Source organism: Canis lupus, chromosome 22, assembly GCF_003254725.2.
Source record: "Canis lupus dingo isolate Sandy chromosome 22, ASM325472v2, whole genome shotgun sequence".
In the NCBI taxonomy this organism is placed as follows: Eukaryota; Metazoa; Chordata; class Mammalia; order Carnivora; family Canidae; genus Canis; species Canis lupus.
Window position 1 is genome coordinate 2,369,511 of NC_064264.1, and position 15,032 is coordinate 2,384,542.

The following is a 15,032-nucleotide window of genomic DNA, read 5'->3' on the forward strand; positions in this document are numbered from 1 at the left end:
ATCTGTGAACTTACTCTAGGGTATTTTCATATTGGTAAGGATTAAATGAAACTCTAGTTTCTTCCTACCATTTCCTAAAAGTTAATCCCCTCATATGATAACCTTATCCTACGTAGGCATTAAAAACTAGCTTGCCTTATAAATAAGTCCATCTTTATAAGTTACGATAATATAATGAAATTCCCCATCTTCAAGTAAGCTCGAGTTTTCAAAATTGAAAAAGCAACTGTATAATTTAAACACTTTCTACCCATCACCTCATTTTTACCCTAAGGGTAAAGCAGATACTTCCTTTTCTAGATGAGAAAAAAGGCAAAGAAATTAAGTGACTAAAATTAAGCCCTCCAGATGAAACCTACCCCCTTTCTTTGATGGTAAGAATTTCATAACAAAGACTTCCCTTTATTGAATCCCCAAGCAGACCCTGGTGAGGGAATTCCCCGCATTCATGAGATTTATAGTCCGAGGTGGGAGGGAGACCGGGAGAAGCAAACACACAAGCACCTGTGTCCATGCTGTGCTAGGACGGAAATGAACACGATGCTGGGGAACAGAGGGTAGGGGAAGGCTTGTTCTAGAGTGGAGATTCATTAAAGAGATTTCGGTGTAAACGAAATTTTGTTCCTTCCAAGACCTTCAGAATATAACACAAGGGGGGAAGAATACAATTATGGCTTTACGCTCATTTCTAGGCAAGTGGCAGCAGTTATACACTTAAGATTATATTTGCCTGAAAAACCAAAACCTTTAAGTAAAATTATCCTTAATCCATGTATAAGCCTGAAACAAAAAATGAGAGACTAAAATAGAAATTCTTCATATTAAGAGTCTATTTTTTCCTACCATTGACACTAAGTATTTTTCATGTGATTTTTTTTTTTTTTTCTAGTCTCAGGAGCCACTTTTTCTGTTTCAGTCTGGGGACAGACGGAAGGAGGGGTAAAATGTGATTTTCCACCAGTATGCAGCTCTACTGCCTAGCTAAGTTTAGTTATACCAGCAGAATATTCTTTACTATGTCTTTTAAAACCAGAATAAAATTTAATCCACGTTAGGTGTAGATTTCACACAGCTCCAAGGTTGGATGACAAATGAAGTGATTTCTCAAGAATCTTTTCATTTCTGCAATTTTCACACAAATCGCTCCCCATGATCTGCTCATTCGGAAGGTTTTCTCTGTGTACCTTTGAGGGAAAGGTCGACTTATAATTGCTGAGCCAAATTCCTGAGACTCGGATCACTGAAAGTCAGGGAGCTCTTTTAGCCCATGGTTCCAGAACACGGGTGTGGTTATTTAGCTCCTGATTCTGTGGCCATGTCAGATTTGTCCGAGTGTGATCCACAGCCCACTTCATCAGAATCACTGGATGCTTGTTAAAAGGCGGCCTCCTGGCCCCCATGGAAATCTCCTAAGCAACCTCTCCAACAAGTCAGGCAGGGCTCACAAACCTGCATTTTTCGTGAGCATCAGCTCGGTTCAAAGGCGTACTGCAAGTTGAGAACCACCAAGTTATGATTTGAAACAGCTAACTTCCGTGGCTACTCCAACCTGCATTCACCACCACTGTTGTGTTTTAGGAGGAAAGCATAATCTTCAGCTTTGGGAAACACTTTGTCTAAGGGAAAACAGGACCCTGTTCAGAAATCACACTTGAATCGGGTAAGATGCAATGCCCTCCTAAACTCTTTTTTTTCCCCTCTAGGGTCTAAAGGAACGTTGTCACTCTTTTGGTACCTCAAAATGTCCTTTAATGACATCTCTGTGGATTCTATTTATCCATCATTCAAAAAGCAATCATCAAGCACCTACTTCTCAGTTGCTTTTAGAATTCTGTTGTTAGATGTTTGGGAATTCATTTTACTCGTTATGTGTATTTTTAAATGGTGTCTTTGTCTCTAAAGTGAAATAAAGTCGTCAGAGCAAACTGAACAGAGTGAAACTAAAAGTCTGAGTTATTAGGAGCATGCTCTATCAGGGGGATATCTACCCAGGTGGATTGTTAAAGGAGACACATATATAAACTGCCTGGCTCTGTGCCTGGCACCTTCTAAGTGCTCAATAAATTGTTATTCTTATAATTTATCACCAATGAAGAATATAGGTCTAGATTTTCTTATCTGAAATCCCTTATATCAAGGTTTTTTTTTGACAGCTTGATTATACTTATTTTGTGACCACACCTGACCACACTTTTAGTGCAAATATTCATACATTTTACTCCATATGGATGTGCTTGATTACAATGTACTGCCTCAGGCCCCTCCCTGGAATGCTGGGTGAGATACAATATATATAACCATATTACCTTTCTAAAATCTGAAAAATTCTGGACTCCTTTTCATCTGGCTCCAAGAATTTTGGATAAGGGATTGTGGACCGTTTACCTTTGGATATAAAAAAGATTTCCTTTATCCATTCAGCACATTGCGCTTAGCGCTAAGGGAAAAATGATGACGAGCACATGGTTCTCTTCCCTGGATGAGCTGACAGTGGAGTGGAGTGCATGACCCAGAGTTGCATCCTATTCAAGATTTGGGCTCCAGGCAAAAAAAAAAAAAAAAAAAAATCATACACAATCAAAAAATTAACCTTGCAAAAATTTTTAAGTTACCCATCACGTGCAGAAGCACATCTTTATGCACAAAACTCTGCACAGAAAGAGTGGATAACTTTAGAATTAGAGTATCTTCTAAAGAATGTAGATGCAAATTTGTATCTATACATTACTGCATCTTGAAACACTGGAATCATACATCGTATGATGGAATATTCTCCTAGGAGAAGCAGGATGTACTGAGATAAGTAAAAGAACAGCACATTCCTATCTCCCAGTTTACCATCACTCTGGAATCAGCTGAATTCTAATTAGCAAATGGGAATTAGTGATGTAGAGCTGTGACAGCTGTTCCCACTGATGTTTCTGTCTTTCCAGAATGGCTTAGAGAAGAGTTCTTTATAAAGCTGGTTTTGGCTAAGATGCTAATGCAGAGCCCATGATACAATAACATAATTATATTAAATCAGACTTTTACACAACATTTGTTTGGAGCTATATGGTTTGTGCCTGTAGGAGAACCAAGTTCTTTAATAAAGAATTGAGTGATTATTAACATCAGAATCCTTTGCAGAACCTTAAAAATTCATAAGCTTAGGCCACATCCTTACAGACTTGGTTCAGTAGGTCTGGGTTGGAATTTACGCATTTGTACTTTTAATGAAAGTTTTGATGGCGACTCTGACATGCTGTCAGTTGAGAATTTCTATTCTACTCCAAAGTACTTTGTGGTCTTTAGAATTAGAATATACTGCAAACCAGTGGCATTTGTATGGACCTCTTCTTAAGATTTTCTTTCTTCCCTTCTTTCTTGGGATAAGCTTAAATAAATAAATAAATAAATAAATAAATAAATAAATAAATTCCTCCATTCACCAAATCTTATTCTACTGTTCCTCCTGCCTATATTTTCCCCCCTTTATTTCAAAGTTGCATTTAAAAAAGTGATCAAATCATGATTCTACTTTGAAAAATCTTATGTCTGGCAAGATGTGAAAATATTGTTCTATAATTGGCAATATAGATCTTTTATCTATCTTTTATCACAATAAAGAAAATCCCCAAGTGACATTTTCCTTTTTTCATATATACACTCATGTACAACTTAAAGTAAAAACATTTGATTTCTTAACTTGCTGATTAAAGATATACCAGCAATTGGAAGAAGTTGTCAATATTCCTTTACTTTAATTCTGTTAGTTATTTTGAATTCACATTTTTATTGTAAAGATTTTCAAAGTTTTATTAAATACTGAATACACACAAAATATTGAAGAGTTAACTAAAAATGAATAATTTTGGTCTCTCTCCTTTCTCTTTTTTGTCCCATCTCTAGTAGAGGGCTCCATGAACAAGACGACAAAGGCAGGAAGCAGGAGGGTCTAGATAATCAGTTCCTGATTTACAAATGTAGCACTGAATATAAGGCCACAGGAATCCTAAACCTTCTCTAAGAGTTGTCTATTCAAGGGTGTCACTTGCTTCTATACATATAATGACCAGCAAAACTTCAGTATCTAAGAGTAAATGAACTCTGTGATAGAGGAGATGAAAACCGTTTTACTTCTGAGACAAATACAACCCAGTCAGCCCCAATTTATGCACTAAGCAAGTAACTCACCAGTTCGATATGCCAATAACCTGGCCTGAACCATGCAGTGCCTTGCAATTTCTTGTGGCAAACTTTGATTGTGAGTTTCATTAATCTGTTCGGTATTACCACAATAAAATCCGTAGTGCTTAAAGTTGGGCACACTGGAAGCTACTGTGGCCAAGAGTAGGATAAGGTCTTTCATGTTTTGCCTCAGATTGCTAAAGTATGGATTTTCACATAGGTTCTCCAAACCTATTGTCATCAGTATTTGCTTATGCATTTCTTCATTTGAAACCAAAAATAACATTTCATATTCTTTTATTCTTTCTTGTTTACATTCAGAATAAAAGTCAACGTTAGCATCCGGCAATGTTTTTGCAATTTTTTGAATAAAGTCACATTTGTAAGAGGTCTCCTCTACAAACTGCACCATATAACACACCAAAGGCTGAAGTAAGACACACACATGGGCCCGACTGTTTGACTTCAATCTTTCCACCGCTTTGGCATCTAACTTTGCATCTTCAGAACTAGAAGGCTCAGTAAGCAAACTTATTTCTGGATCAGCTGGCCAGTATGAAATTCGGTTAACTCCAGCTGAAATACAAAATATGAAAGGTAGTTATCAGACATATGTTGAAATTAAGAGTTTTCTTAATAAACCCTCCATATCATTGTGGTAGACCCAGAGGTCCCAATATGATAAATGTCTATCATGAAGTCATCTATAATGTCTTGGCAAACTCTGGCCCACAGGTCAAATTTGTCCCATTGCCTGTTTTTGTACAGTGTGCAGGTTAAGAATGGATTTTATAGTTTTAAGTAGTTGGAAAAATTGAAAGAATACTATTTTGTGATACATGAAGATTTTATGAAATTCAAACTTTGAGTGTCATTTATATAAATAACATTTTATTGGAACACAGAGTCACTCATTCATTGACCTAGTCTCTGGTTGCCTTTGTACTACAATGGAGCAGCAGACTGGTACAGACACCATAGGGCCTGCAAAGCCTAAAATATTTGCTATCTAGCCCTGTATGGGAAAAGATGGCTGACCCCTAACACAGCTCATGGAAGTTATTTGTGGAATCCCTGGCTTTACTAAGTGTGGTCCCGAAGCCTAGTTCCAGGACTATATAACCAGAGTCCTGTAAGTAATCAAATGGCTGCTTCTAGAAATATTGTAGCTGACAACTGGTAGTGTCTAGACTTTTGTATTTGAAATAAACAATTCATCCATACATTAAAAATGTATCTACACTCTGAAATCTTCCTCTGGGAAGCTATTCTAAAAAAAAAAAAAAAAAAATTCACACATGCATATATCTAATGCAGCACTGTTTAAAATAATAAAAATAGAGGAGCATCTGGGTGGCTCAGTCAGTTAAGTGTCTGCCTTTGGCTCAGGTCATGATCTCAGGGTTTGGGGATTGAGGGCCCCCCCACCCAACCTCGTTGGGCTCTTTGGTCAGCGGGGAATCTGCTTCTCCCTCTCCTTTTGCTCCTCCCCTAGCTCATACTCTCTCTCTCTTTCTCTCAAGTAAATAAATAATTAAAACAGTAAAAACAGAAAAAACCTAAATGGCCAAAACAATGTGAGGGCAGCAATGTATGTGTGTTGGGTGGGGGGAAGGGGAGCAATATTATTTTTTTTAAGCCCACAAAATTAAAGACAAAACAATAAACTAGAATTTTCAAGTAATGTGACAGGTTAGTAATCTTTTTTTTTTTTAATATTTTATTTATTTATTCATGACAGACACAGAGAGAGAGGCAGAGACACAGGCAGAGGGAGAAGCAGGCTCCATGCAGGGAGCCCGACGTGGGACTCCATCCCAGGTCTCCAGGACCACACCCCGGGCTGAAGGCGGCGCTAAACCGCTGAGCCACCAGGGCTGCCCGGTTAGTTATCTTTGATATACAGAGATTTTAATTCATTAACAGCACATATGAATTGACAAGAACAGTAAGGCCTCAAGACCAACAAAATGATATGATCAGACAATTTATAAAACAAAACTAGATAACAAACAGATGAAAAATATTTTGTATTCGAGAGGGAACAATGAGATGCCTTATACAGGGTTAAGCACCCAAATGTTCATCAGTTAATTAGTATTTTACAAAGAGACCCCTTTGTTAGTATCTCATGCAATTTCAGCTAGGAAAGATTCTTATGATTGTGCCCAGAAGTGAAGAGACAGATGGCTCACAGGGTGTCCTGCATTCAAAGTAACAGATGAACTAAAAAGTCTTAGCTGAACAAGCACACATTTCTATCTACTCCCTGCTCCTCCTGACTCTTATTGTGTAGCTTGCATTATAAATCAATTTTGAAGGCCTTGGAGCTGACATCAGAATGTTTCCTCTGGCTACCTCTCACCTTGCTTCCTTCTGTTGGGGTTCTCATAATCCATTTCCTACTCAGTAGCAATAGTCAATCTTTCATCTAAGCATCTGGCTTGCTTCTAGCAATCCTGATTTAAGGAGAAGAGGGGATGGCTAGCTAGGCTTTGAACAAATGTTCATGTACCAGTGGCAAATGCTACAGCAGGGACTTTCAAATTTTCAGACCTTGCTACACTCTTAAAAATTAACGAGAGCCCCACAGAGCTCTGCCTATGTAGATTATATACCTACTGATACGTACTATATTAGAAACTTAAAACAAATTTCAAAAAATTGCAATTCATTAAAAATAACAAGAGAACCTACTACACATTAATATAAATAACACAGTTTAATAAAAAAATAACTGTATTTTCCAAAACAGTAATGAAAACTAGTTGAGAAGAATGGCATTGTTTTAAATGTTTACAAATCTCTTTATTATCTGGCTTAATAGAAGACAGCTGGATTCTCGAATCTGCTCCTGCTTTCAATCTGTTGTGATAGGTTGTTTCCACTGAAGTATATGGAAAGCATCCAGCCTCATACATATGTCTGGTTGAAAAAAAGAGTACTTTAACAGACATTTCAGGTAACTGAATATTCTTGACACTACATAAAAATTTGACAAGGGATAATTTCTTAAAAGTTAGTTACAATGTGGAATCTGAAATATATCAACAAACTTTTTTACAATTATGTTAAACTCCATTGGCTTATTGTGCACTTAGAATGGCTCTTTCACTCATGCATGATGTCGTAGCATCATATGTTGGTCTTCTGGAAAATACTGGTTTACTGATTTTATAATATTACAAAAGAAGTCCTATTCATTAGTATCACCATTATTAATATCACATCATTAGAGTCTTTAAGTGTTGGGAAAGTGTAAGCTCATGATGGTGGATGTGACTTTTCCAAAATTCTAATTTTCATCTGAAGACTCAAATTTTATCACTAGCAACAAATACTGTCAGATTTCCTGGGAGTTACCGGTTCACTTCATTTATTTCTGAGAGTATCTGTCAATTGGCCAAGTCTAAAAAACTATATAGTTTGTGTGTTGACAGTGTTCCATGAAAAAAAAGTGAGTAATTCAGTTCATAACATAAGCATAAAGACTAAGAAAGAGAAGCCATTTCAGGCCCCCAGCCATGTTCTGTGACCTACACCTTCCTTACTGGCTCTACTTGCCCTAGCACACGGTCTTGCAGAACCTTCCAGGAAATGTCAGAATTGCAAAGAAATGCAAAAGGATTTTAAGGGAACAAAGGTAATGCAAAAACTAACGGTGGCTACCAGGCTTGGAAACAGCCCAGTCCTATCAGTCACATAAATCAGTGGTAAAAACTCCCAGTGCTGTTTCAAAAGTTAACAAAGCCCTGCATTCCTTGCAAGAGATAAGGAGCTCAAGACCTCATCCTGTTTATACAAGCTCTAGGGGTATGCCCATAGCCCCTTCCCTTGTCTGACAGGGACTTGTAAGGTTACCTCTGCCTCATTACATTAAAATTTCTGCCCAAAGAAGAGCACAACCCTCACTGACATGATATACAATGTAAGTAAACGCATGTTGCCTTAAAACCAATGCACATCCTTATGCCCGCCTTTGTACATGATGACATAACTCTCCTTTCTAAATATTTATCGTAACCCCCAAAAAAGAAATCCGCAACCAGCTCAGGGAGTCATGGATTTGGAAGTTACTCCCCGTGACCTCCTTATTTGCTGCAAGTAAAGTTTCCTTCCTTGTGGAGTGACAACTCCACCTGGTGCAGTTTCTGTCTACAACTCACCAAGGAGCCAACTCAGGAACTCCTGTTAGTTCAGTTACAATAACTCAAACAACTGCACATGTAGATGGCTTTCCTTAAGGCAACTTTCATACTTAGTTGGGTTTGTAGCAAAAGTGCTCCTATTTTTTCAGACAGAATATTAAAAAGATGTCTACCTAAGGGCTGGGATTTAATAAAATTAATAATGTTAACTGTTTCATCAAGGACATTCTTACATGAAACCCTCTTTTTAAACTCCAAGTTCGTGGCCATGGAGAGTACAAGGACTATCACTGCCTTGCTTCATTCTACAGCAACAGTAGTTTTACTCACTATTCTTTTGGTACTATTGGTATAAATGTAGTGTTATTATGAAAACAGTATGACCTTGTGGACCATCAGAAAGCCACAGACTGCACTTTGAGAACCACTGTGCTTTAGCAAGGTTTTCCTTGTAATTGGCCTAATAGGAACTGTAGCATGGGGTTAAACCATGACCCTTCCCCCAAGATCAAATGTATAAGCCTAAAGTAACAGCAATTTCATTTATATATGGGTCCAGCACTAATATAAAAGCATTTCTATTGTAGGTTCTTCCTGATTTTCCACACTTCATTATTTGCTTTGTGAAGTTCAAACGTCTTAAGGACATCAAGCAGTGGTGAGTTAACTGCACTCCCTTATTTTTCTAATTTTTCTTTCTAATTCTGATTCTCTAATAGGTCGGAGGCTAGTAAGACTACTTTCAGCATAGTCAGGTCAGTACAAAACACAACTATGTTTTATTCATTTTTCTCTCTTGACTCTAGAAGAGATTAATCAACAGTGTTTTGGTCTTGTCACATTCTTTTTATCAATGCCATCTCAACCCTATTTCACACCCTGCCTAATATAAGAGTCTGCTCATCAAGCTCTTAACCTCTTATCTTTCCAGGTTCCAATTTGATAACAAAAAATTAAGAAGTAATAATAATAAGTTTAATCATGTTACAACCTGCTCAAAAAGCTTCGGTGGCTCCATATTATCTGTAATAGGATTTATAGGTCAACTAACACAAGTGATAAATGAATATCCAATCTGTACAATTGGTCAAAAAAAAAGAAAAAGTCCCTACCATTCTCAAATCTACCTTCTCTATTCATAATGGCAGGGGAAAGACTATAGAACCCAAGAGTATCTGTGCTCTACCTGCCTGAAATACTTGCTGCAGGCCAGGAGGCTCTAGCCACATGACCATTTCTTTTGGAAGTGCCTCCACTGTAGCTCAAGGGCACTGCCTTCACTATGGATCTGATCACTACTCTGAAGACTTTCATATAAATAAAAATCACCCTTTCTCTAAGTTTAGGAATTCTGTTTTATGAGATAAAGCTCAAAGGCCATACAGTTTTTCAAAGTTCTCCACTGAAGTCCCAACCGATCATTATCATCCATCTGCCACTATTCTTTCCAAGAGTATTTCTCCATCTCAAACACCAACCCCCAGCAGCTTGCTTCTCACAAACTGACGAACCCACACATGCTGGCCCCCTGACCAGGAATGTGGTCTTCGTCCTCTTCATCTGACCCATCAAGATCCAGCTTAAGCCCCAGCCTTTCATTACATGCCAACCTGCATGGATCACTCTGAATTCATAGATCACCTAACAGCCTTTATCACTCATTCGGTACTAGATGATGTGTTATAGTGCTCGCTTCGGCAGCACATATACTAGATGATGTGTTATAGTAAATGGTAACACAGATAACCCAAGGAGCAAATTGAGGGAATGGATTAAAAGTATATAAACCTTATTTTCCCCCAGAATCTCTCCAAACCCCTTTTCTGGGGGGGGGGGGGGGTTAAGGACACCTCATTACACAGGCATGATCGACTACATTATTGGCCACTGGTAACTGAACTCAAACTCCTGTCCCACTCTCTTTCCCCAGAGGTCTGAGTGAGTTTAAAAGCTCTAACCCTCTAATGACCTAGTTGGTTCCACTGGCAACCAGGCCCTCATCTATGGGGTTTCCCAAAAGTCACTTCACTAACAAACTCAGGTGTGGCTGAAGCGGGTGTGTTAAGAATAGTGTTAAGAATAATAAAAGACACCTCTATCACTCTCAACACTTTTTTTTTTTTTTGCCAGGACTGGGATGAAGACCAATACATAATTCATGTTCTAAGTCACAATACCACAGTGCCTATGTAAAAGAGGTCATATGTTTAAAATGGGAAAATGGTCTGCATACTTACCTGGGTACAAAATAGAATCATAAGCATAAAGAGCTTTAGTGAGTAGCCTGGCGTAGCAGAGGATAGTTAAACATTTATAATCTGAGCTGCTTCTTCCGAAGTACGGAGCGGTGACTGGGAGACCACTGCTCAGCCAGGAACTACAGAGCTCAGCGTGGATGTGAACAGAAATGATGCATGGGACTTCCAGGCCAGCGTTTTCAGGAACAGGTAAGCCTTCTCTAGCCTCTGTCTCAGTCTGCCTCTGGATGCAGAGGACTCAAGGCTCTAGAAGACGACAGCAGCAAATATGACAGAAGGTGCCTATGCCCATGAATCAGCCACATGGAGAAAAACAGCCTGCTGTTCAGCAACACCTACGTTGGACTAGTACATGAGTGATAAAGGTTTAATATGTTGAGCCACTGAAATTTTAGTGTTTGTTATGGCAGCTAGCATCAGTCTATAATACATGAAGGGTTCTCTAAATAGTTAGTGACAGGGCTGAGACCAGAACCCACGTTTTTTTTTTTTACTCTTCTCACAATGTATCAGACTGTATTCTGATATGTATTTATATTTCTAAATGATCTCAGTGGTGTTTAGGCAATTTATCTTGGTTATTCTTAGCTAAATACTATTAATCCCCAACCAAGCCTTATCTACACTTACCATTAACAATCATTTTCAGACAAGCAGAACATGGTTTCCTGGAAAAATAAAGATCACAGTTTTTCAGCCTTGCCCCATGTTTTATGAGAGCAATTTTCCCAGCGTGTAAATCTTCACTAGAACAGTGGAGACCAACAATTTTCGTGTTTTTCACCACCACAAGACCAGTTCTCTTCACCTACATTAAAATACAAAATAATAATGTATTAGTTACAACATTCGTTAAAAAAGACACAAGAGGCCCAAAATAGGACTCATTTCCACATCACCAGCCTGAGACCTACTACCTAACTGCAGTTCTGGCCTCTCCCAGGAATATAGCCTCAATCAATCAGAACTGGAATTTCCTAGTCAGCTAGCAAGGATATCCACCTGGTAAACTCCTGCAGTCCCCCAAAAGAAGGAGCCTTACCTGAAACAATCCACTTTTTGCTAGCAACTTCTTTTTCCTGTCCCTCCTACCTTACAAATCTCCTTTTTGCATTGCTTCAGAGCCCCTCAATATTTACTAGATGGGATGCTGCCCAATCCATGAATCATTGAATAAAGCAATTAGATCTTTCAGTTTACTCAGCTGAATTGTGGGTTTTTTTTTTTTAAGATTTTATTTATTTATTCATGAGAGAGAGAGAGAGAGAGAGAGAGAGAGAGAGAGAGAGAGAGACAGGTAGAGGGAGAAGCAGGCTCCATGCAGGGAGCCTGATGTGGGATTTGATCCTGGGTCTCCAGAATCACACCCCAGCCTGAAGGTGGCGCTAAACCGCTGGGCCACCGGGGCTGCCCTGAATTGTGTTTTTTAACAGATTTGGTGGCAGCATTTGGATCCAAGGAAAAACTCCTGATGGCTCCAGGGACAACAAGAAACACAAGCATGGTACCTGCAAACCCTCTGAGCTCTCTGTCATTTTTGCCATATCTAAGGGCCATGGGTAAGTTGGTTCTGAGCTCTGCTCACTTTGCACTGAGCCCCTAATCTGATTGACTTTCCAGTCCAAAATTCCCCCATTTAATTGGAACCACCAGCCCTTGATTTAGCCCCCAGATACCACATTGGGAAATCCTGGTAATTCAGTCGACTGCTCCCCATTGTGTGGAATCCCAGACTACAGTCCCCGTTTGTTGAGGTCTGCTGGTTCAGTCCTTTACCCAGGCCCAGATTCCATGTTGGTAGTGGTATGCACAAGACCTTCCCTTGGCCTGTGCATCTCTTGATTACTGCTGGTGTGTTAAGGTGAACATGTTTGTCTTATTTTGTGGAAGTAAAGGCTATTGCTAATGGAATCTTGGGAGACCAAAAGCTGCAAATTGGTGGACACGGGTTGAGCACTTAAAAACTGTTAGAGTGTTTGCCACTTAACTCTAACAGTCCTGTGTTAGGGTAAGTTAGTCATAGAAGGGGTTATATTGACACTAGGTCACCCACCAACCTCAAGAAAATTTCGATGCAACTAGGTACAAGGCAAAACATCATACAACCCCCAACTCCAACCCAGTAGCATGTCCCTCTTAGGTATTAGTTTGGCTCTGAGAAACTCACTTAGCTTTAAAAAAAAAAAAAAAAAAAAAAAAGAGGGGAGCCTGGGTGGCTTAGCTGGTTAAGCATTCAACTCTTGGTTTCAGCTCAGGGTCCTGAGATTGAGCCCTTTGTTGGGTCCATGCTGAGTGTGGAGTCTGCTTGTCCTTCTCCCTTTGCTCCTCCCCCTGCTCTCTCTTTTTAGAATAAATAAATAAAATCTTAAAAAGAGAGCAAGAGAGAGAGAGATCCTTAAGTTCTAAAGCATACCACTTTTTGGTACACTTAACTTATTTTGAGCCTAAAAATTATATCCTGGAAGCTATAAATATCTACAAAATGACAAAATCTTACAAAGTTTTTCTGTGCCCCAAGAAGTTGGCTTGGTAACAACCATCAGGTTGAGGGCTCCAAAATATGACCAGACAGAAATGTGGGTTGTACCTCATTTACCACTAGCTACAGCTGGACAGAAAATATGGGTTAAACTCACTTTCTAGCTAGGGTTCTACCAAACTGCTATAAGTCCTCAGATAAATAACAGCCTAGAATGTAATAGACATTATATGAGGAATGGTCCAATTAGATAAGATCATTCAAAAAGTAAGGGTTCCCAAATCAAACAGAGTGGTATATACCTGTTTTAACCAGTATGCAGAAGCCTCCAAAAAACTTCAAAATTCCAAAATGCCTTCATTGAAAAATTTGTTGCAAATTGCTTGTGAAAAATTAAAAACACAAGAGGTACATAAAACAGGACTCTAAGACTGAGGTAACTCCTACCTTTACCCTCTATCCTCCTTTAATTGAGTGTTCATCCTAGTTATCCTCCGTCTGAATCTTCTTTCCACTCTGAGAAGACTATAAGACCATAAACAAAACTCCACCAAATTAGAGGGTTTACAGATATGCCCATATACCCTTGAAGGAGGGCTAAGATGCTACTTGACACCCTTAAGTGACGAAGGGAAAGTCCACCTATTCTTTTTACCAATCCTCAAACCTCCTGTATTTATCTCAAAAGGCTTATAAGTAGTTTTGGAGGAACTTACGTTCTTTCCCTGTACCTGTACATGTTTTATCAGGTCTTCCCCAGGAATGCTAATCTAAACCATCCCCAATTCTTAAGACTGAAGAAAAAAAGTGTGTGTGTGTGGGGGGCACTTTTTATAAATACAAATTGATACAGAAGATCCCTTGCCCAAAATTTAGTTCACAGCTTTCATAAAACTGCTTGTGTCAAGGACAAATACCAATCTTAAAAGTCTTCTCCACAGATGTTATAGAAAAAGCTTTAGCCATCTGAACAGGTAAGTTTAACTTATTCCAACTATTCTTTTATAAGTCAGTGAGCTTTGCATCTCATGGCTAAAATCTTAAAATGAAAGCTATAAGGCTTCTGTTTGCATCCGTCATGTGTTTATGTGAATCTATGTATATGTGTTGTAGATGTGGTATTTTCTACCTCAGGATTGTATTGCCAAAATTAATTTGTAAAAAAGCTCCATTTAATTGGCTTAAAGAAAATTAAGCACTTAAATGGATTATTCGCAAAATTCTCCACAATATTATAGAAACGATCCCAAATGTATTTCAGGTTCACATGATCTGGAAAAATATTCAGTATTAAGGCTAATTTAAGCTTGTTGGTTTAATTAAAATAGACATGTCTTTAAAGTTATCAGCACTGAATATAATGCAGTCATACAAGTTTTTTCTACGTGGCTTTACTAGTCAAAAAAGTTCATGGTTCTGTTACAAAATCTGTCAGGTAGGGAAATAACTTGGAATGATGAAATTTAATAAGCAACCTAAACAATTGCTCAAAATAAGTGAACTAAGTAGATGTGAGATAAAAGTTTTTAGGCAAACTTTTAAAATAATTCCCCCCAATTTTTTTGTAACCTGAAACCTTAAAGTTTTGCTAAGTTAAATTAAATGATGGATAGTCCCTGAACACAGGTTTATCTACTTTTTGGCTTCCTGTTACAGAGGAACTAAAGATTTTAGGGTTTGTTAGTGAATATGTTTTGTGCCACACTGAAAAATTTACTGAGAAGGCAAATGTTTCTAGAAATTATGAAAAGTATTTATAAATTTGCCAAACCACAGAATGCTAATGTAAAAGAAAATTCACAGTTGTCTACTTCTTTATTTTTATTAGAAATTAAGGTTTTTAAAGGTTGCAAATTCTAATATATTTAATTAAAGCTACTAGAAATAATTTTTAAAATAACCTCCATATGCAAGGAAAGTAGGATATGTGTTTTCAGGAAAAGAAAGCATGAGGAATACATTTTTTTGTTGAGGGAA

At 38.2% G+C, this 15,032-nt stretch overlaps 1 protein-coding gene across 1 annotated transcript in view; it reads right to left on the minus strand.

Annotated features, from left to right (window-relative positions):
* CDADC1 (cytidine and dCMP deaminase domain containing 1) overlaps window positions 1–15,032 on the minus strand; it is a 45,592-nt gene that overhangs the window by 15,741 nt on the left and 14,819 nt on the right. The window contains exons 4-5 of the mRNA XM_025478349.3: window positions 11,207–11,384; window positions 4,177–4,746 (exon numbers count right to left, since the gene is read on the minus strand). Of these exons, the coding sequence (XP_025334134.1) occupies window positions 4,177–4,746; window positions 11,207–11,384 (748 nt within the window). The remainder of the gene's footprint in view (window positions 1–4,176; window positions 4,747–11,206; window positions 11,385–15,032) is intronic.